We start from the raw sequence: 23,176 nt of genomic DNA, 5'->3' as shown, positions 1-23,176 counted from the left end.
TTGTGGTTGAATCGATATTTGAAATTCACTGCCCGACTAAGGGACCTTACAGATAATTGTATTTGTGGGGTACAGAGAGGGGGGTAGACATACAAAAATAATGTTAAACACTATTACTGCACACAGAGTGAGTCCATGCAACTTATTATGTGACTTGTAAAGCAAATGTGTATTTTGGAACTTGCATAGGCTTGCCATAACAAAGGAGTTGAATACTTATCGACTCAAGACATTTCAGCTTTTTAATTAGTAAACATTTTGAAAAACATAATTCCACTTCGACATTATGGGTTATTGTGTGGCAGCCAGTGACAAAAAATCTTGATTATTACATTTTAATATTCTGGCTGTATCACAACAAAATGTAGAAAAATGTAAGGTCTGTGAATACTTTCTGAAGGCACTGTAATACGACAGTTTTCTAAAATATGGACTTGGTCTAGATTCTGTAATACAATTTTTCACATTAATTTATGAAACATTAAAAATATTAATATGAATATCTCAAAAAGATTTAGCTTATTTTTTGTTTGGAAAACAATATTTTTGAAGACATTACCCATACTTTAACCATATCGACGTGTACATACTACCTCAATCAGCCTGACTAACCTGTATATAGCCTCGCTACTGTTGTTTTTCACTGTCTTTTTACGGTTGTTTGATTTCTTTACTTACCTATTGTTCACCTAATACCTTTTTTGCACTATTGGTTAGAGCCTGCAAGTAAGCATTTCACTGTAAGGTCTGTTGTAGTCGGTGCACGTGACAAATACTTTGATTTGATTTGATACACTACCGTTCAAAAGTTTGGGGTAATTTAGAAATGTCCTTGTTTTTGAACAAAAAGCACATTTTTTGTTCATTAAAATAACATCAAGTTGATCAGAAATACAGTGTAGACATTGTTAATGTTATAAATGACTATTGTAGCAGGAAACAGCTGATTTTTCATGGAATATCTACATTGGCATACGGAGGCCCATTATCAGCAACCATCACTACCTGGATTATGTTGGATAGGCTTCCATTAAATAACACCCTCTTTGTACTGTTAGACAGGTAACTCTTTATTTACAATATAGCAGGGGGTGTAAAGCCATAACACATGTTTTTCCAGCAGCAGACTATGGATCGATAACGCAAAAGCTGCACTGAAGTTGAACAAACAGCCCCCACAATATTTTTATTATCAATTTCCCTCATCCAATCATCAGTCATTTGTGTAAGTGCTGTGCTTGCTGAATGTCCTTCCCTATAAGCGTGCTGAAAGTCTGTTGTCAATTTGTTTACAGTAAAATAGCATTGTACTTGGTCAAACACTATTTTTTCCAAAGCTTTACTAAGGGTTGGTAACAGGCTGATTGGTCTGCTATTTGAGCCAGTAAAGTGCGCTTTACTATTCTTAGGTAGCGGAATTACTTTTACTTCCCTCCAGAATTGAGGGCACACACTTTCTATGAGGCTTAAATTGAAGATATGGCAAATAGGAGTGGCAATATCGTCTGCTATTATCCTAAGTCATTTTCCATCCAAGATGTCAGACTCCGGTGGCTTGTCATTGTTGATAGACAGCAATAATGTTTTCCCCCCTTCCATACTCAACTTTACGGATTTCAAAATTACAATTCCTGTCTTTCTTAATTTGGTCAGATATACTTGGATGTGTAGTGTCAGTGTTTGTTGTTGGCATGTCATACCTAAGTTTGTTAATCTTGCCAATGAAAAAATAATTAAAGTAGTTGGCAATATCAGTCGGTTTTGCAATGAATAAGCCATCTGATTCAATGAATGATGGAGCTGAGTTTGCCTTATTTCTGCAAATTTCATTGAAGGTGCTCCAAAGCTTTTTATTATCATTCTTTGTCATTTATCTTTGTTTGATACTCTAGTTTCTTATTCTTTTTATTCAGTTTAGTCACATGATTTCTCAATTTGCAGCCAGATTTATTAGGCATTCCTTTTGCCTCATCCCTCTCAACCATACCATTTTTTCAATTCCTCATCAATCCACAGGGATTGAACAGTTTTTACAGTCATTTTCTTAATGGGAGCATACTGGGATGAGCAATTTCATAAATGTGTCAAGTGCAACGTCTGTTTGCACCACAGACCAACAGATATTCTTTACATGAACAACATGGGAATCACTACAAAATGTATTGTATGACCTCTTACACACTATATTAGGCCCAGGCTTTGGAACTTTGGTTTTCCCAGATATGGCTATTATATTGTGGTCACTGCATCTGGATACCGCTTTCAAGCATGAGTAAAGATGTGATCAGTACATGTTAATGATTTCATTCCTGTGCTGTTTGTAACTACCCTGGTAGGTTGACTGATAACCTGAACCAGGTTGCAGGTACTAGTGAATATTTTTCTTGAGTAGTCCCAGAAAGTCCTCCGTAATTTGACTCCCCCCTCACGCGAGAGAAAGGCCTATAGTAGGGTGTGCTTGGGAAAGATGGCGGAAGTGGATGAAGAGTTCGAATCAAGCAAAGTTGGTGTAAACGAATGTTCTGAATGGACAACAGTAGAATTGAAAACTGGAACAAAATGTAAATTTTCGAAAATTGTAGTGGAGGATGTGTATGAATCGCTTCTTGTTGGGATGCGTTTGTTGAATAAGGATGCATAGGTGGGAGACCTGTTTGAGGTGTCGAAAATGGTTAGTATGCGCTGGGAAAAGTGGTCTCTATCAGAGTGACCAGGAGTGGTCTTATTTTGATTCATTGCATTTCTGAAGAACAGAGGAAGATTGCAGTGAGCCTCAAAAGGATCCGGGAAAACAGATTTTCCATTGCTGAGGTAATGGCAGCTACTGTCAACTACAGGCACAGATAGAACAAGGAGCTAGTTATAAAACAATCTGAGATATCCTAAATATTTTCAGGCCTTCCTGGTGTGGAATCGACCCACAGTTTCTATGCAAATACATGAGTTTGAGAGAAAAATGGTAACAACAATAACGACTAAATGTCACTCAAGGCACCAATCATACTGTACCTGTACAGATGAAACTGGATAGTCCTCCGTAGACCAAGTCGTCATTGTCTGGTAACACAAAGGGGCACATGGTCTGGACCTCCAGACAATATTGCTTGCAGGGAATCCTGTGTTGACACTGGCTCTGGGTGGCGTTGAAGTATTCTGAGCATAACCAGGCTTTGTAGACTGACTGCAAGAGAAGAGCACAGCGCCTGGCAGCTTTCACACACAGCAGGTTTTTGTCATTGCAGTGTAATTGAGGCTAATTGATGGACATTAAAACCATTTCTACAGTATTAGGGAAGCAGCTACTGCAAACATCTATTTTCTGCTGAGGTGGCAATTGGTAGCTATAGTGAATCCTCTATAAGGGGACAGATGACACAAATTGGGCTGACTACAGTGATAGAAAACTTTGGCAAAACAAAGCCAACCCAGTATACACTTTGTCAAGGCCATCTCCAGGCCATCAGACTGTTGAACAGCTATCCCTACAGTAGTTGGCTACCTGCCCAGGACTCTGCCCTGCACCTTGATACTAATGCCCCATGTATATAGAGTCATTGAATGCTGGTCACTTCATATTCTGTTTATATACTATTGCTTAATCACCGTATGTGCGTATGTATATACTTTATTCTCGAGATAGCTCATCCTAATATACCTACAGTGGCTTGCGAAAGTATTCACCCCCCAGGGCATTTTTTCTATTTTGTTGCCTTAAAACCTGGAATTAACATGTATTTTTGGGGGGGTTGTATCATTTGACTTACACAAAATGCCTACCACTTCAAAGAAGCAATATATTTTTTATTGTGAAACAAACAAGAAATAAGACAAAAAAACCTGAAAACTTGAGCGTGCATAACTATTCACCCCCTCAAAGTCAACACTCTGTAGAGACACCTTTTGCAGCAATGACAGCTGCAAGTCTCTTGGGGTATGTCTCTATAAGCTTGACACATCTAGCTACTGGGATGTTTGCCCATTCTTCAAGGCAAACTGCTCCAGATCCTTCAAGTTGGATGGGTTCCGATTGTGTACAGCAATCTTTAAGTCATAACACAGATTCTCAATTGGATTGAGGTTTGGGCTTTGACTAGGCCATTCCAAGCCATTTAAATGTTTCTCCTTAAACCACTTGAGTGTTGCTTTAGCAGTATGCTTAGGGTCATTGTCCTGCTGGAAGGTGAACCTCCATCCCAGTCTCAAATCTCTGGATTTTCCTGTATTTAGCACCATCCATCATTCCTTCTATTCTGACCAGTTTCCCAGTCTCTGCCGATGAAACCATCCCCATAGCATGATGTTGCCACCACCATGCTTCACTGTGGGGACGTTGTTCTCAGGGTGATGAGAGGTGTTGGGTTTGCCCAATACATAGTGTTTTCCTTGATGGCCAAAAATCTACATTTTAGTCTAATCGAATCAGAGTGCCTTCTTCCATATGTTTGAGGAGTCTCCCACATGCCTTTTGGCGAACACCAAACATGTTTGCTTATTTTGTTTTTTAAGCAATGGCTTTTGTCTGGCCACTATTCTGTAAAGTCCAGCTCCATGGAGTGTATAGCATAAAGTGGTCCTATGGACAGATACGCCAATCTCCGCTGTGGAGCTTTGCAGCTCCTTCAGGGTTATCTTTGGTCTCTTTGTTGCCTCCCTGATTAATACCCTCATTGCCTGGTCTGTGAGTTTTGGTGGCCGGCGCTCTCTTGGCAGGTTTGTTGTGGTGCCATATTCTTTCCATTTTTTAATAATGGATTTAATGGTGCTCCATGGGATGTTCAAAGTTTCTGATATTCTTTATAACCCAACCCAGATCTGTACTTTTCCACAACTTTGTACCTGACCTGTTTGGAGAGCTCCTTGGTCTTCATGGTGCCGCTTGCTTGGCGGTGCCCCTTGCTTTGTGGTGTTGCAGACTCTGGGGCCTTTCAGAACAGGTTATATATACTGAGATCATGTGACAGATTATGTGACACTTAGATTGCACACAGGTGGACTTTATTTAACTAATTGTGTGACTTCTAAAGGTAATTGGTTGCACTAGATCTTATTTAGGGGCTTCATAGGAAAGGGGTGAATACATATGCATGCACCACTTTTCTGTTATTTTTTTCATTTCACTTCACCAATTTGGACTATTTTGTGTATGTCCTTCACATGAAATCTAAATAAAATCCATTTAAATTACAGGTTGTAATGCAACAAAATTGGAAAAATGCCAAGGGGCATGATTACTTTTGCAAGGCACTGTACTGTACATACCATTTTATTTCGTAATGATATACTGTCTATACACACAACATATTTATATTCTGGGTTCTTTCTGACACATGCAAACAAATATAATCGACTCTGGATAGTTACTTGGACTTGTTCATGTCATTTCTTGATTTCTTGTTTTGATTATTGAGTATTTGTGAGACATTCTACTGCACTGTTGGAGCTAGTAACACAACACATTCTACTGTACTGTTGGAGCTAGTAAACAACACATTCTACTGTACTGCTGGAGCGAGAAACACAATAAATTCTACTGTACTGTTGGAGCTAGTAACACAACACATTCTACTGTACTGTTGGAGCTAGTAACAAGACATTCTACTGTACTGTTGGAGCTAGTAACACAAGACATTCAACTGTACTGTTGGAGCAAGTAACAAGACATTCTACTGCGCTGTTGGAGCTAGTAACACAAGACATTATACTGTACTGTTGGAGCTAGTAACAAGACATTCTACTGTACTGTTGGAGCTAGTAACAAGACATTCTACTGTACTGTTGGAGCTAGTAACACAAGACATTCTACTGCGCTGTTGGAGCTAGTAACAAGACATTCTACTGTGCTGTTGGAGTTAGTAACACGACATTCAACTGTACTGTTGGAGCAAGTAACAAGACATTCTACTGTACTGTTGGAGCTAGTAACACAAGACATTCAACTATACTGTTGGAGCTAGTAACACAAGACATTCTACTGTAATGTTGGAGCTAGTAACACAAGACATTATACTGAACTGTTGGCGCTAGTAACAAGACATTCTACTGTACTGTTAGAGCTAGTAACAATAAATTCAACTGTACTGTTGGAGCTAGTAAACAAGACATTCTACTGTACTGTTGGAGCTAGTAACAAGACATTCTACTGTACTGTTGGAGCTAGGAACACAATACATTCTACTGTACTGTTGGAGCTAGTAACACAAGACATTCTACTGTACTGTTGGAGCGAGTAACACAAGGCATTCTACTGTACTGTTGGAGCTAGTAACACAAGACATTCTACTGTACTGTTGGAGCTAGTAACACAAGACATTCTACTGCGCTGTTGGAGCTAGTAACAAGACATTCTACTGTACTGTTGGAGCTAGTAACAAGACATTAAACTATACTGTTGGCGTTAGTAACAAGTCAGTCTAGTGTACTGTTGGAGTTAGTAACAAGACATTCTACTGTACTGTTGGAGCTAGTAACAACACATTCTACTGTACTGTTGGAGCTAGTAACACAAGACATTCTACTGCGGGGTTGGAGCTAGTAACAAGACATTATACTGTACTGTTGGAGTTAGTAACAAGACAATCTACTGTACTGTTGGAGCAAGTAACACAAGACGTTCAACTGTACTGTTGGTGCTAGTAACAATACATTCTACTGTACTGTTGGCACTAGTAACAAGACATTCTACTGTACTGTTGGAGCAAGTAACAAGACATTCAACTGTACTGTTGGAGCAAGTAACACAACACATTCTACTGTACTGTTGGAGCTAGTAAACAACACATTCTACCGTACTGTTGGAGCTAGTAACACAAGACATTCTACTGTACTGTTGAGGCAAGTAACACAAGACATTATACTGTACTGTTGGAGCTAGTAACAAGACATTCTACTGTACTGTTGGAGCTAGTAACACAAGACATTCTACTGCGCTGTTGGAGCTAGTAACAAGACATTCTACTGTGCTGTTGGAGTTAGTAACAAGACAGTCTACTGTACTGTTGGAGCTAGTAACACAAGACATTCAACTGTACTGTTGGAGCTAGTAACAAGACATTCTATTGTACTGTTGGAGCTAGTAACACAAGACATTCAACTATACTGTTGGAGCTAGTAACACAAGACATTCTACTGTAATGTTGGAGCTAGTAACACAAGACATTCTACTGCGCTGTTGGAGCTAGTAACAAGACATTCTACTGTACTGTTGGAGTTAGTAACAAGACAATCTACTGTACTGTTGGAGCTAGTAACACAAGACATTCTACTGTACTGTTGGAGCTAGTAACACAACACATTCAACTGTGCTGTTGGAGCTAGTAACACAAGACATTCTACTGTACTGTTGGAGCTAGTAAACAACACATTCTACCGTACTGTTGGAGCTAGTAACACAAGACATTCTACTGTACTGTTGAGGCAAGTAACACAAGACATTCTACTGCGCTGTTGGAGCTAGTAACACAAGACATTATACTGTACTGTTGGAGCTAGTAACAAGACATTCTACTGTACTGTTGGAGCTAGTAACACAAGACATTCTACTGCGCTGTTGGAGCTAGTAACAAGACATTCTACTGTGCTGTTGGAGCTAGTAACACAAGGCATTCTACTGTACTGTTGGAGCTAGTAACACAAGACATTCTACTGTACTATTGGAGCTAGTAACACAAGGCATTCTACTGTACTGTTGGAGCTAGTAACACAAGACATTCTACTGCACTGTTGGAGCTAGTAACACAAGACATTCAACTGTGCTGTTGGAGCTAGTAACACAAGACATTCAACTGTACTGTTGGAGCTAGTAACACAAGACATTCAACTGTACTGTTGGAGCTAGTAACAAGACATTATACTGTACTGTTGGAGCTAGTAACAAGACATTCTACTGTACTGTTGGAGCTAGTAACAAGACATTAAATTGTACTGTTGGCGCTAGTAACAAGACATTCTACTGTACTGTTGGAGTTAGTAACAAGACAGTCTACTGTACTGTTGGAGCAAGTAACAAGACATTATACTGTACTGTTGGAGCTAGTAAAAAGACATTATACTGTAATGTTGGAGCTAGTAACAAGAAATTCTACTGTACTGTTGGAGCTAGTAACAAGACATTCTACTGTACTGTTGGAGCTCGTAACAAGACATTAAACTGTACTGTTGGCGCTAGAAACAAGACATTCTACTGTACTGTTGGAGTTAGTAACAAGACAGTCTAGTGTACTGTTGGAGTTAGTAACAAGACATTCTACTGTACTGTTGGAGCTAGTAACAAGACATTATACTGTACTGTTTGAGCTAGTAACACAAGACATTCTACTGTACTGTTGGAGTTAGTAACAAGACAGTCTAGTGTACTGTTGGAGTTAGTAACAAGACATTCTACTGTACTGTTGGAGCTAGTAACAACACATTCTACTGTACTGTTGGAGCTAGTAACACAAGTCATTCTATTGCGCTGTTGGCACTAGTAACACAAGACATTCTACTGTACTGTTGGAGCTAGTAACACAAGACATTCAACTGTGCTGTTGGAGCTAGTAACACAAGACATTCTACTGTACTGTTGGAGCTAGTAAACAACACATTCTACCGTACTGTTGGAGCTAGTAACACAAGACATCCTACTGTACTGTTGAGGCAAGTAATACAAGACATTCTACTGCGCTGTTGGAGCTAATAACACAAGACATTATACTGTACTGTTGGAGCTAGTAACAAGACATTCTACTGTACTGTTGGAGCTAGTAACACAAGACATTATACTGTACTGTTGGCGCTAGTAACAAGACATTCTACTGTACTGTTGGAGTTAGTAACAAGACAGTCTACTGTACTGTTGGAGCAAGTAACAAGACATTATACTGTACTGTTGGAGCTAGTAACAAGACATTATACTGTACTGTTGGAGCTAGTAACAAGACATTCTACTGTACTGTTGGAGCTAGTAACAAGACATTCTACTGTACTGTTGGAGCTAGAAACACAAGGCATTCTACTGTACTGTTGGAGCTAGTAACACAAGGCATTCTACTGTACTGTTGGAGCTAGTAACACAAGACATTCTACTGTACTGTTGGCGCTAGTAACAAGACATTCTACTGTACTGTTGGCGCTAGTAACAAGACATTCTACTGTACTGTTGCAGTTAGTAACAAGACAGTCTAGTGTACTGTTGGAGTTAGTAACAAGACATTCAACTGTACTGTTGGAGCTAGTAAACAAGACATTCTACTGTACTGTTGGAGCTAGTAACAAGACATTCTACTGTACTGTTGGAGCTAGTAACACAAGGCATTCTACTGTACTGTTGGAGCTAGTAACACAAGGCATTCTACTGTACTGTTGGAGCTAGTAACACAAGACATTTTACTGTACTGTTGGAGCTAGTAACACAAGACATTCTACTGTACTGTTGGAGCTAGTAACACAAGACATTCAACTGTGCTGTTGGAGCTAGTAACACAAGACATTCAACTGTACTGTTGGACCTAGTAACACAATATATTCTACTGTACTGTTGGAGCTAGTAACACAAGACATTCTACTGTACTGTTGGAGCTAGTAACACAATACATTCTACTGTACTGTTGGAGCTAGTAACACAAGACATTCTACTGTGCTGTTGGAGCTAGTAACAAAAGACATTCAACTGTGCTGTTGGAGCTAGTAACACAATACATTCTACTGTACTGTTGGAGCTAGTAACACAAGATATTCTACTGTACTGTTGGAGCTAGTAACAAGACATTCTACTGTACTGTTGGAGCTAGTAACACAATACATTCTACTGCGCTGTTGGAGCTAGTAAGAAAAGACATTCAACTGTGCTGTTGGAGCTAGTAACAAGACATTCAACTGTACTGTTGGCGCTAGTAACACAAGACATTCAACTGTACTGTTGGAGCTAGTAACAAGACATTCAACTGTACTGTTGGCGCTTGTAACACAAGACATTCAACTGTACTGTTGGAGCTAGTAACACAAGACATTCTACTGTAATGTTGGAGCTAGTAACAAGACATTCTACTGTACTGTTGGAGCTAGTAACACAAGACATTCTACTGTACTGTTGGAGCTAGTAACACAAGACATTCTACTGTACTGTTGGAGCTAGTAACAAGACATTCTACTGTACTGTTGGAGCTAGTAACAAAAGACATTCAACTGTGCTGTTGGAGCTAGTAACAAAAGACATTCAACTGTGCTGTTGGAGCTAGTAACAAGACATTCTACTGTACTGTTGGAGCTAGTAACACAAGACATTCAACTGTACTGTTGGAGCTAGTAACACAAGACATTCTACTGTACTGTTGGAGCTAGTAACAATACATTCCACTGTACTGTTGGAGCTAGTAACACAAGACATTCTACTGTACTGTTGGAGCTAGTAACACAAGACATTCTACTGCGCTGTTGGAGCTAGTAACAAAAGACATTCTACTGTGCTGTTGGAGCTAGTAACAAAAGACATTCTACTGTACTGTTGGAGCTCGTAACACAAGACATTCAACTGTGCTGTTGGAGCTAGTAACACAAGACATTCAACTGTACTGTTGGACCTAGTAACACAATACATTCTACTGTACTGTTGGAGCTAGTAACACAAGACATTCTACTGTACTGTTGGAGCTAGTAACAAGACATTCTACTGTACTGTTGGAGCTAGTAACACAAGACATTCTACTGTACTGTTGGAGCTAGTAACACAAGACATTCTACTGTACTGTTGGAGCTAGTAACAATACATTCTACTGTACTGTTGGAGCTAGTAACACAAGACATTCTACTGTACTGTTGGAGCTAGTAACACAAGACATTCTACTGCGCTGTTGGAGCTAGTAACAAAAGACATTCTACTGTGCTGTTGGAGCTAGTAACAAAAGACATTCAACTGTGCTGTTGGAGCTAGTAACAAAAGACATTCAACTGTGCTGTTGGAGCTAGTAACACAATACATTCTACTGTACTGTTGGAGCTAGTAACACAAGACATTCTACTGCGCTGTTGGAGCTAGTAACAAAAGACATTCAACTGTGCTGTTGGAGCTAGTAACACAAGACATTCTACTGTACTGTTGGAGCTAGTAACACAAGACATTCTACTGTACTGTTGGAGCTAGTAACACAAGACATTCTACTGTACTGTTGGAGCTAGTAACAAGACATTCTACTGTACTGTTGGAGCTAGTAACAAAAGACATTCAACTGTGCTGTTGGAGCTAGTAACAAAAGACATTCAACTGTGCTGTTGGAGCTAGTAACAAGACATTCTACTGTACTGTTGGAGCTAGTAACACAAGACATTCAACTGTACTGTTGGAGCTAGTAACACAAGACATTCTACTGTACTGTTGGAGCTAGTAACAATACATTCTACTGTACTGTTGGAGCTAGTAACACAAGACATTCTACTGTGCTGTTGGAGCTAGTAACAAAAGACATTCAACTGTGCTGTTGGAGCTAGTAACAAAAGACATTCAACTGTGCTGTTGGAGCTAGTAACAAGACATTCTACTGTACTGTTGGAGCTAGTAACACAAGACATTCTACAGCGCTGTTGGAGCTAGTAACAAAAGACATTCAACTGTGCTGTTGGAGCTCGTAACACAATACATTCTACTGTACTGTTGGAGCTAGTAACACAAGACATTCTACTGTAATGTTGGAGCTAGTAACACAAGACATTCTACTGTACTGTTGGAGCTAGTAACAAGACATTCTACTGTACTGTTGGAGCTAGTAACAAAAGACATTCAACTGTGCTGTTGGAGCTAGTAACAAAAGACATTCAACTGTGCTGTTGGAGCTAGTAACAAGACATTCTACTGTACTGTTGGAGCTAGTAACACAAGACATTCAACTGTACTGTTGGAGCTAGTAACACAAGACATTCTACTGTACTGTTGGAGCTAGTAACAATACATTCTACTGTACTGTTGGAGCTAGTAACACAAGACATTCTACTGTGCTGTTGGAGCTAGTAACAAAGACATTCAACTGTGCTGTTGGAGCTAGTAACAAAGACATTCAACTGTGCTGTTGGAGCTAGTAACAAGACATTCTACTGTACTGTTGGAGCTAGTAACACAAGACATTCTACTGCGCTGTTGGAGCTAGTAACAAAAGACATTCAACTGTGCTGTTGGAGTAACACAATACATTCTACTGTACTGTTGGAGCTAGTAACACAAGACATTCTACTGTACTGTTGGAGCTAGTAACAAGACATTCTACTGTACTGTTGGAGCTAGTAACACAATACATTCTACTGCGCTGTTGGAGCTAGTAACAAAAGACATTCAACTGTGCTGTTGGAGCTAGTAACAAGACATTCAACTGTACTGTTGGAGCTAGTAACACAAGACATTCAACTGTGCTGTTGGAGCTAGTAACACAAGACATTCAACTGTACTGTTGGACCTAGTAACACAATACATTCTACTGTACTGTTGGAGCTAGTAACACAAGACATTCTACTGTACTGTTGGAGCTAGTAACACAAGACATTCTACTGTACTGTTGGAGCTAGTAACACAAGACATTATACTGTGCTGTTGGAGCTAGTAACAAAAGACATTCAACTGTGCTGTTGGAGCTAGTAACAAAAGACATTCAACTGTGCTGTTGAAGCTAGTAACAAGACATTCTACTGTACTGTTGGAGCTAGTAACACAAGACATTCTACTGCGCTGTTGGAGCTAGTAACAAAAGACATTCAACTGTGCTGTTGGAGCTAGTAACACAAGACATTCTACTGTACTGTTGGAGCTTGTAACACAAGACATTCTACTGCGCTGTTGGAGCTAGTAACAAAAGACATTCAACTGTGCTGTTGGAGCTAGTAACACAATACATTCTACTGTACTGTTGGAGCTAGTAACAAAAGACATTCAACTGTGCTGTTGGAGCTAGTAACAAGACATTCAACTGTACTGTTGGCGCTAGTAACACAAGACATTCAACTGTACTGTTGGAGCTAGTAACAAGACATTCAACTGTAGTAACACAAGACATTCAACTGTACTGTTGGAGCTAGTAACACAAGACATTCTACTGTACTGTTGGAGCTAGTAACAATACATTCTACTGTACTGTTGGAGCTAGTAACACAAGACATTCTACTGTACTGTTGGAGCTAGTAACACAAGACATTCTACTGTACTGTTGGAGCTAGTAACACAAGACATTCTACTGTACTGTTGGAGCTAGTAACACAAGACATTCTACTGCGCTGTTGGAGCTAGTAACAAAAGACATTCAACTGTGCTGTTGGAGCTAGTAACAAGACATTCTACTGTACTGTTGGAGCTAGTAACACAAGACATTCAACTGTGCTGTTGGAGCTAGTAACACAAGACATTCAACTGTACTGTTGGAGCTAGTAACACAATACATTCTACTGTACTGTTGGAGCTAGTAACACAAGACATTCTACTGTACTGTTGGAGCTAGTAACACAAGACATTCTACTGTACTGTTGGAGCTAGTAACACAAGACATTATACTGTGCTGTTGGAGCTAGTAACAAAAGACATTCAACTGTGCTGTTGGAGCTAGTAACAAAAGACATTCAACTGTGCTGTTGGAGCTAGTAACAAGACATTCTACTGTACTGTTGGAGCTAGTAACACAAGACATTCTACTGCGCTGTTGGAGCTAGTAACAAAAGACATTCAACTGTGCTGTTGGAGCTAGTAACACAATACATTCTACTGTACTGTTGGAGCTTGTAACACAAGACATTCTACTGCGCTGTTGGAGCTAGTAACAAAAGACATTCAACTGTGCTGTTGGAGCTAGTAACACAATACATTCTACTGTACTGTTGGAGCTAGTAACAAAAGACATTCAACTGTGCTGTTGGAGCTAGTAACAAGACATTCAACTGTACTGTTGGCGCTAGTAACACAAGACATTCAACTGTACTGTTGGAGCTAGTAACAAGACATTCAACTGTACTGTTGGCGCTTGTAACACAAGACATTCAACTGTACTGTTGGAGCTAGTAACACAAGACATTCAACTGTACTGTTGGAGCTAGTAACAAGACATTCAACTGTACTGTTGGCGCTTGTAACACAAGACATTCAACTGTACTGTTGGAGCTAGTAACACAAGACATTCTACTGTACTGTTGGAGCTAGTAACAATACATTCTACTGTACTGTTGGAGCTAGTAACACAAGACATTCTACTGTACTGTTGGAGCTAGTAACACAAGACATTCTACTGTACTTTTGGAGCTAGTAACACAAGACATTCTACTGTACTGTTGGAGCTAGTAACACAAGACATTCTACTGCGCTGTTGGAGCTAGTAACAAAAGACATTCAACTGTGCTGTTGGAGCTAGTAACAAGACATTCAACTGTACTGTTGGCGCTAGTAACACAAGACATTCAACTGTGCTGTTGGAGCTAGTAACACAAGACATTCAACTGTACTGTTGGACCTAGTAACACAATACATTCTACTGTACTGTTGGAGCTAGTAACACAAGACATTCTACTGTACTGTTGGAGCTAGTAACACAAGACATTCTACTGTACTGTTGGAGCTAGTAACACAAGACATTATACTGTGCTGTTGGAGCTAGTAACAAAAGACATTCAACTGTGCTGTTGGAGCTAGTAACAAAAGACATTCAACTGTGCTGTTGAAGCTAGTAACAAGACATTCTACTGTACTGTTGGAGCTAGTAACACAAGACATTCTACTGCGCTGTTGGAGCTAGTAACAAAAGACATTCAACTGTGCTGTTGGAGCTAGTAACACAATACATTCTACTGTACTGTTGGAGCTTGTAACACAAGACATTCTACTGTACTGTTGGAGCTAGTAACAAAAGACATTCAACTGTGCTGTTGGAGCTAGTAACACAATACATTCTACTGTACTGTTGGAGCTAGTAACAAAAGACATTCAACTGTGCTGTTGGAGCTAGTAACAAGACATTCAACTGTACTGTTGGCGCTAGTAACACAAGACATTCAACTGTACTGTTGGAGCTAGTAACAAGACATTCAACTGTACTGTTGGCGCTTGTAACACAAGACATTCAACTGTACTGTTGGAGCTAGTAACACAAGACATTCAACTGTACTGTTGGAGCTAGTAACACAAGACATTCTACTGTACTGTTGGAGCTAGTAACAATACATTCTACTGTACTGTTGGAGCTAGTAACACAAGACATTCTACTGTACTGTTGGAGCTAGTAACACAAGACATTCTACTGCGCTGTTGGAGCTAGTAACAAAAGACATTCTACTGTGCTGTTGGAGCTAGTAACAAAAGACATTCAACTGTGCTGTTGGAGCTAGTAACAAAAGACATTCAACTGTGCTGTTGGAGCTAGTAACACAATACATTCTACTGTACTGTTGGAGCTAGTAACACAAGACATTCTACTGCGCTGTTGGAGCTAGTAACAAAGACATTCAACTGTGCTGTTGGAGCTAGTAACACAAGACATTCTACTGTACTGTTGGAGCTAGTAACACAAGACATTCTACTGTACTGTTGGAGCTAGTAACACAAGACATTCTACTGTACTGTTGGAGCTAGTAACAAGACATTCTACTGTACTGTTGGAGCTAGTAACAAAAGACATTCAACTGTGCTGTTGGAGCTAGTAACAAAAGACATTCAACTGTGCTGTTGGAGCTAGTAACAAGACATTCTACTGTAAGCTAGTAACACAAGACATTCAACTGTACTGTTGGAGCTAGTAACACAAGACATTCTACTGTACTGTTGAGCTAGTAACAATACATTCTACTGTACTGTTGGAGCTAGTAACAAGACATTCTACTGTGCTGTTGGAGCTAGTAACAAAAGACATTCAACTGTGCTGTTGGAGCTAGTAACAAAAGACATTCAACTGTGCTGTTGGAGCTAGTAACAAGACATTCTACTGTACTGTTGGAGCTAGTAACACAAGACATTCTACAGTGCTGTTGGAGCTAGTAACAAAAGACATTCAACTGTGCTGTTGGAGCTCGTAACACAATACATTCTACTGTACTGTTGGAGCTAGTAACACAAGACATTCTACTGTAATGTTGGAGCTAGTAACACAAGACATTCTACTGTACTGTTGGAGCTAGTAACAAGACATTCTACTGTACTGTTGGAGCTAGTAACAAAAGACATTCAACTGTGCTGTTGGAGCTAGTAACAAAAGACATTCAACTGTGCTGTTGGAGCTAGTAACAAGACATTCTACTGTACTGTTGGAGCTAGTAACACAAGACATTCAACTGTACTGTTGGAGCTAGTAACACAAGACATTCTACTGTACTGTTGGAGCTAGTAACAATACATTCTACTGTACTGTTGGAGCTAGTAACACAAGACATTCTACTGTGCTGTTGGAGCTAGTAACAAAAGACATTCAACTGTGCTGTTGGAGCTAGTAACAAAAGACATTCAACTGTGCTGTTGGAGCTAGTAACAAGACATTCTACTGTACTGTTGGAGCTAGTAACACAAGACATTCTACTGCGCTGTTGGAGCTAGTAACAAAAGACATTCAACTGTGCTGTTGGAGCTCGTAACACAATACATTCTACTGTACTGTTGGAGCTAGTAACACAAGACATTCTACTGTACTGTTGGAGCTAGTAACAAGACATTCTACTGTACTGTTGGAGCTAGTAACACAATACATTCTACTGCGCTGTTGGAGCTAGTAACAAAAGACATTCAACTGTGCTGTTGGAGCTAGTAACAAGACATTCAACTGTACTGTTGGCGCTAGTAACACAAGACATTCAACTGTGCTGTTGGAGCTAGTAACACAAGACATTCAACTGTACTGTTGGACCTAGTAACACAATACATTCTACTGTACTGTTGGAGCTAGTAACACAAGACATTCTACTGTACTGTTGGAGCTAGTAACACAAGACATTCTACTGTACTGTTGGAGCTAGTAACACAAGACATTATACTGTGCTGTTGGAGCTAGTAACAAAAGACATTCAACTGTGCTGTTGGAGCTAGTAACAAAAGACATTCAACTGTGCTGTTGAGCTAGTAAACAAGACATTCTACTGTACTGTTGGAGCTAGTAACACAAGACATTCTACTGCGCTGTTGGAGCTAGTAACAAAAGACATTCAACTGTGCTGTTGGAGCTAGTAACACAATACATTCTACTGTACTGTTGGAGCTTGTAACACAAGACATTCTACTGCGCTGTTGGAGCTAGTAACAAAAGACATTCAACTGTGCTGTTGGAGCTAGTAACACAATACATTCTACTGTACTGTTGGAGCTAGTAACAAAAGACATTCAACTGTGCTGTTGGAGCTAGTAACAAGACATTCAACTGTACTGTTGGCGCTAGTAACACAAGACATTCAACTGTACTGTTGGAGCTAGTAACAAGACATTCAACTGTACTGTTGGCGCTTGTAACACAAGACATTCAACTGTACTGTTGGAGCTAGTAACACAAGACATTCTACTGTACTGTTGGAGCTAGTAACAATACATTCTACTGTACTGTTGGAGCTAGTAACACAAGACATTCTACTGTACTGTTGGAGCTAGTAACACAAGACATTCTACTGTACTTTTGGAGCTAGTAACACAAGACATTCTACTGTACTGTTGGAGCTAGTAACACAAGACATTCTACTGCGCTGTTGGAGCTAGTAACAAAAGACATTCAACTGTGCTGTTGGAGCTAGTAACAAGACATTCAACTGTACTGTTGGCGCTAGTAACACAAGACATTCAACTGTGCTGTTGGAGCTAGTAACACAAGACATTCAACTGTACTGTTGGACCTAGTAACACAATACATTCTACTGTACTGTTGGAGCTAGTAACACAAGACATTCTACTGTACTGTTGGAGCTAGTAACACAAGACATTCTACTGTACTGTTGGAGCTAGTAACACAAGACATTCTACTGTGCTGTTGGAGCTAGTAACAAAAGACATTCAACTGTGCTGTTGGAGCTAGTAACAAAAGACATTCAACTGTGCTGTTGAAGCTAGTAACAAGACATTCTACTGTACTGTTGGAGCTAGTAACACAAGACATTCTACTGCGCTGTTGGAGCTAGTAACAAAAGACATTCAACTGTGCTGTTGGAGCTAGTAACACAATACATTCTACTGTACTGTTGGAGCTTGTAACACAAGACATTCTACTGCGCTGTTGGAGCTAGTAACAAAAGACATTCAACTGTGCTGTTGGAGCTAGTAACACAATACATTCTACTGTACTGTTGGAGCTAGTAACAAAAGACATTCAACTGTGCTGTTGGAGCTAGTAACAAGACATTCAACTGTACTGTTGGCGCTAGTAACACAAGACATTCAACTGTACTGTTGGAGCTAGTAACAAGACATTCAACTGTACTGTTGGCGCTTGTAACACAAGACATTCAACTGTACTGTTGGAGCTAGTAACACAAGACATTCTACTGTACTGTTGGAGCTAGTAACAATACATTCTACTGTACTGTTGGAGCTAGTAACACAAGACATTCTACTGTACTGTTGGAGCTAGTAACACAAGACATTCTACTGTACTTTTGGAGCTAGTAACACAAGACATTCTACTGTACTGTTGGAGCTAGTAACACAAGACATTCTACTGTACTGTTGGAGCTGGTAACACAAGACATTCTACTGTACTGTTGGAGCTAGTAACAAGACATTCTACTATACTGTTGGAGCTAGTAACAAAATACATTCAACTGTGCTGTTGGAGCTAGTAACAAAAGACATTCAACTGTGCTGTTGGAGCTAGTTACAAGACATTCTACTGTACTGTTGGAGCTAGTAACACAAGACATTCAACTCTACTGTTGGAGCTAGTAACACAAGACATTCTACTGTACTGTTGGAGCTAGTAACAATACATTCTACTGTACTGTTGGAGCTAGTAACACAATACATTCTACTGTATTGTTGGAGCTAGTAACACAATACATTCTACTGCGCTGTTGGAGCTAGTAACAAAAGACATTCTACTGTGCTGTTGGAGCTAGTAACAAAAGACATTCAACTGTGCTGTTGGAGCTAGTAACAAAAGACATTCAACTGTGCTGTTGGAGCTAGTAACACAATACATTCTACTGTACTGTTGGAGCTAGTAACACAAGACATTCTACTGCGCTGTTGGAGCTAGTAACAAAAGACATTCAACTGTGCTGTTGGAGCTCGTAACACAATACATTCTACTGTACTGTTGGAGCTAGTAACACAAGACATTCTACTGTACTGTTGGAGCTAGTAACAAGACATTCTACTGTACTGTTGGAGCTAGTAACACAATACATTCTACTGCGCTGTTGGAGCTAGTAACAAAAGACATTCAACTGTGCTGTTGGAGCTAGTAACAAGACATTCAACTGTACTGTTGGCGCTTGTAACACAAGACATTCAACTGTACTGTTGGAGCTAGTAACACAAGACATTCTACTGTACTGTTGGAGCTAGTAACAATACATTCTACTGTACTGTTGGAGCTAGTAACACAATACATTCTACTGTACTGTTGGAGCTAGTAACAAGACATTCTACTGTACTGTTGGAGCTAGTAACACAAGACATTCTACTGTACTGTTGGAGCTAGTAACACAAGACATTCTACTGTACTGTTGGAGCTAGTAACACAAGACATTCTACTGTACTGTTGGAGCTAGTAACAAGACATTCTACTGTACTGTTGGAGCTCGTAACACAAGACATTCAACTGTACTGTTGGCGCTAGTAACACAAGACATTCAACTGTACTGTTGGAGCTAGTAACAAAAGACATTCAACTGTGCTGTTGGAGATAGTAACAAGACATTCAACTGTACTGTTGGCGCTAGTAACACAAGACATTCAACTGTACTGTTGGAGCTAGTAACACAAGACATTCAACTGTACTGTTGGCGCTAGTAACACAAGACATTCTACTGTACTGTTGGAGCTAGTAACAAGACATTCTACTGTACTGTTGGAGCTAGTAACACAAGACATTCAACTGTACTGTTGGAGCTAGTAACGCAAGACATTCTACTGTACTGTTGGAACTAGTAACACAAGACATTCTACTGTACTGTTGGAGCTAGTAACACAAGACATTCTACTGCGCTGTTGGAGCTAGTAACAAAAGACATTCTACTGCGCTGTTGGAGCTAGTAACAAAAGACATTCAACTGTGCTGTTGGAGCTAGTAACAAGACATTCTACTGTACTGTTGGAGCTAGTAACACAAGACATTGAACTGTACTGTTGGAGCTAGTAACACAAGACATTCTACTGTACTGTTGGAGCTAGTAACAATACATTCTACTGTACTGTTGGAGCTAGTAACACAAGACATTCTACTGTACTGTTGGAGCTAGTAACACAAGACATTCTACTGCGCTGTTGGAGCTAGTAACAAAAGACATTCAACTGTACTGTTGGAGCTAGTAACAAGACATTCAACTGTACTGTTGGCGCTAGTAACAAGACATTCTACTGTACTGTTGGAGCTAGTAACACAAGATATTCTACTGTACTGTTGGAGCTAGTAACAAAAGACATTCAACTGTGCTGTTGGAGCTAGTAACAAAAGACATTCAACTGTGCTGTTGGAGCTAGTAACAAGACATTCTACTGCGCTGTTGGAGCTAGAAACACAAGACATTCTACTGCGCTGTTGGAGCTAGTAACACAATACATTCTACTGCACTGTTGGAGCTAGTAACACAAGACGCTCTAGTGCACTGTTGGAGCTAGTAACACAAGCATTTCACTGCAGCTGCTATAACACCTGCAAATTTGTACGCAACCAATAAACTTGATTTTATTCAGGGCTGTAGCCATGGAACCCTATAGTGAAATTTACTGAGTCAGCCACTGTGGTAATGCACACTGTAAATCACTGTAAGACAAGCACTGTATGGGGCCAGTGAACTACATTGAGTACAGTACAATGTAGCTCAAGGAAAGCCAGGGTACATCTTCATCCTACTCAGGAAGCTCTCCACCAGGCCCCGTGTTTGATTAAGTAAGAGAGATAAATATAGATGATAATATGAGCAAGGCATCAGCAGCAGCCCTCCACAGACAGAGGCACAGGAAACAGGGCAGCAGTGATGTAGACAGAGGACCACAGCAGTTTCTTCACCTCGCTCTGCTGTGGAGCCAAGGGCTACCGCTGTCATACCAGCAGGATGAGCCAGAGCCTTTCACAGCCATTCTATTTATCATACGGTCAGCCTCCCATCACTACACCCAATACTACAACCTGTCTTTTCTTTATTCACAACAGGATAAGGGTAGGTACTGGTCGGTCCCTGGATGAGAGACTAGATGCTGCTGGAAGTGGTGTTGGACGGCTAGTAGGAAGCACTCTTTCCGCTGCTCTAAAACAAATATCCCAACGCCCCAGGGCAGTGATTGGAGATATTGCCCTGTGTAGCATGCCGTCTTTTGGATGGGCCGTTAAAACGGGTGTCCTGACCCTCTGTTGTCACTAAAGATCCCATGTTAATCCCAATGTCCTGGGTACATTTCTGTCCCTCGTACCTTCATGGTCACCTAACCATCAACAGTTTCCAATTAGGTCATTCATCCCCCTCCTCTCTCCTGTAACGATTCCCCAGGTCGTTGCTGTAAATGGGAAAGTTTTCTCAGTCAACTTATATGGTCAAATAAAATTATACAATTCTGAAGACGAGTCAGCCCCACCAAGAGTAAACATTGTGAAGGATGAGGATGTCTGCTGTGACACAAATCTAAGTACAGATACTCAATTATTTTATTGCACAATTACAACACAATACATCAAACACTACAGTATATTACAACTTTGTCCAATGTTCTGTGTCTCCCTCTACATGCTTTCTTGGTTCATCTTTCAATTACAAACCCCACTCACTCCTGAGAGAGACAGAGACGAGAGAGGAATTCCCTGACTACATTTCCATACACATTAACCTGCAGTATGTTGCTGACAGATGGTACGCTGGAATTGTGTTTCCAGAATGACAAAGACCATCAAGTAACTCATCAACATCCACATGAACAAGGGGGCTCAGAGAACTGAACCCATCTGATTGAATAAGTTAACACCACAGAAGGTGACTCTGTAACATAAGATGTTATCAAACATCGTGTTTTACAAGACACTTGTGCAGAGTAAGAAAAAAAAGAGCTAGAGGCTGTTTTGTATGTACAACCTATTGCAACACAATACTAATCCTGCAATACAAAATGAAATAGTTGCGAGAGATGAGGCGATTAGACCAGCATCCCGGAGTTGCCTCTCCACTGTTGACATTGAGACAGGTGTTTTGCAGGTACTATTTCATTAAACTGCCAATTGAGGACTTGTGAGGTGTTGGTTTCTCAAACTAGACACTAATGTACTTGTCCTCTTGCTCAGTTGTGTACCGGAGGGGTGCAACTCAACTTTAGGAAGGTGTTCTTAACGTTTTGTACACACGGTGTATAATAAGCCTAGTGCATGGTAGCTGGCAGAGAAAGGAACCAGTGATGGTAGGGATACATTGATTTTTAGGTTTCATCAATGAACCTCCAGCGAACACTGATTCATTCAATCTTAATCTGGGATTAAATTCAAAGCTACTTCATCCTCCTCTTGCGATGCCATTGCATCAGTGTAGTGTCTGCAATCCGTACTAAGACTCACTTGTACACGGTTGAATTGGGGACAATTCAGTTTCACAGCACACAGCAATCAAAGATGGCGACTGGAGTGCATGTGCGCACATAACACTCAGGGCCAAATGCAAACTCCGCTCTCCCTTGCTCTATAGTAAATTATGAAGATCCCCAATTTAGCTACTGATTTTAAACACGTGTGAGTGTGGCTATGAAATACCAGTTATCGGTGTCAGTTGACTGTAGTTATTTCCTTAATTTATCCAAAATTGGAGTGGAGGATATGTGTTTGAATGATAATGAATCACTTCTTGTTGGGATGCATTTGTTGAGTAAGGATGCATATGTGGGAGACCCGTTTGAGGTGTCAAATGGTGAAGTAAGGTCTAAGGCACTGCATCTCAGTGCAAGACACGTCACTACAGTCCCTGGTTTGAATCCATGCTGTATCACATCCGGCCGTGATTGGAAGTCCCATAGGGCGGCGCACAATTGGCCCAGTGTCATCCGGGTTTGGCCGGGGTAGGCCATCATTGTAAATAAGAATTTGTT

The 23,176-nt window shown here is 40.3% G+C and overlaps 1 protein-coding gene across 1 annotated transcript in view; it reads right to left on the bottom strand.

Annotated features, from left to right (window-relative positions):
* Positions 1-23,176, bottom strand: part of LOC118373919 (NALCN channel auxiliary factor 2-like) — a 69,604-nt gene that overhangs the window by 7,128 nt on the left and 39,300 nt on the right. The window contains exon 2 of the mRNA XM_052457202.1: positions 3,010-3,181. Within this exon, the coding sequence (XP_052313162.1) occupies positions 3,010-3,181 (172 nt within the window). The remainder of the gene's footprint in view (positions 1-3,009; positions 3,182-23,176) is intronic.

Source organism: Oncorhynchus keta, chromosome 11 (assembly GCF_023373465.1).
Source record: "Oncorhynchus keta strain PuntledgeMale-10-30-2019 chromosome 11, Oket_V2, whole genome shotgun sequence".
Classification (NCBI taxonomy): domain Eukaryota; kingdom Metazoa; phylum Chordata; class Actinopteri; order Salmoniformes; family Salmonidae; genus Oncorhynchus; species Oncorhynchus keta.
This window is presented reverse-complemented; position numbering and strand designations above follow the sequence as displayed.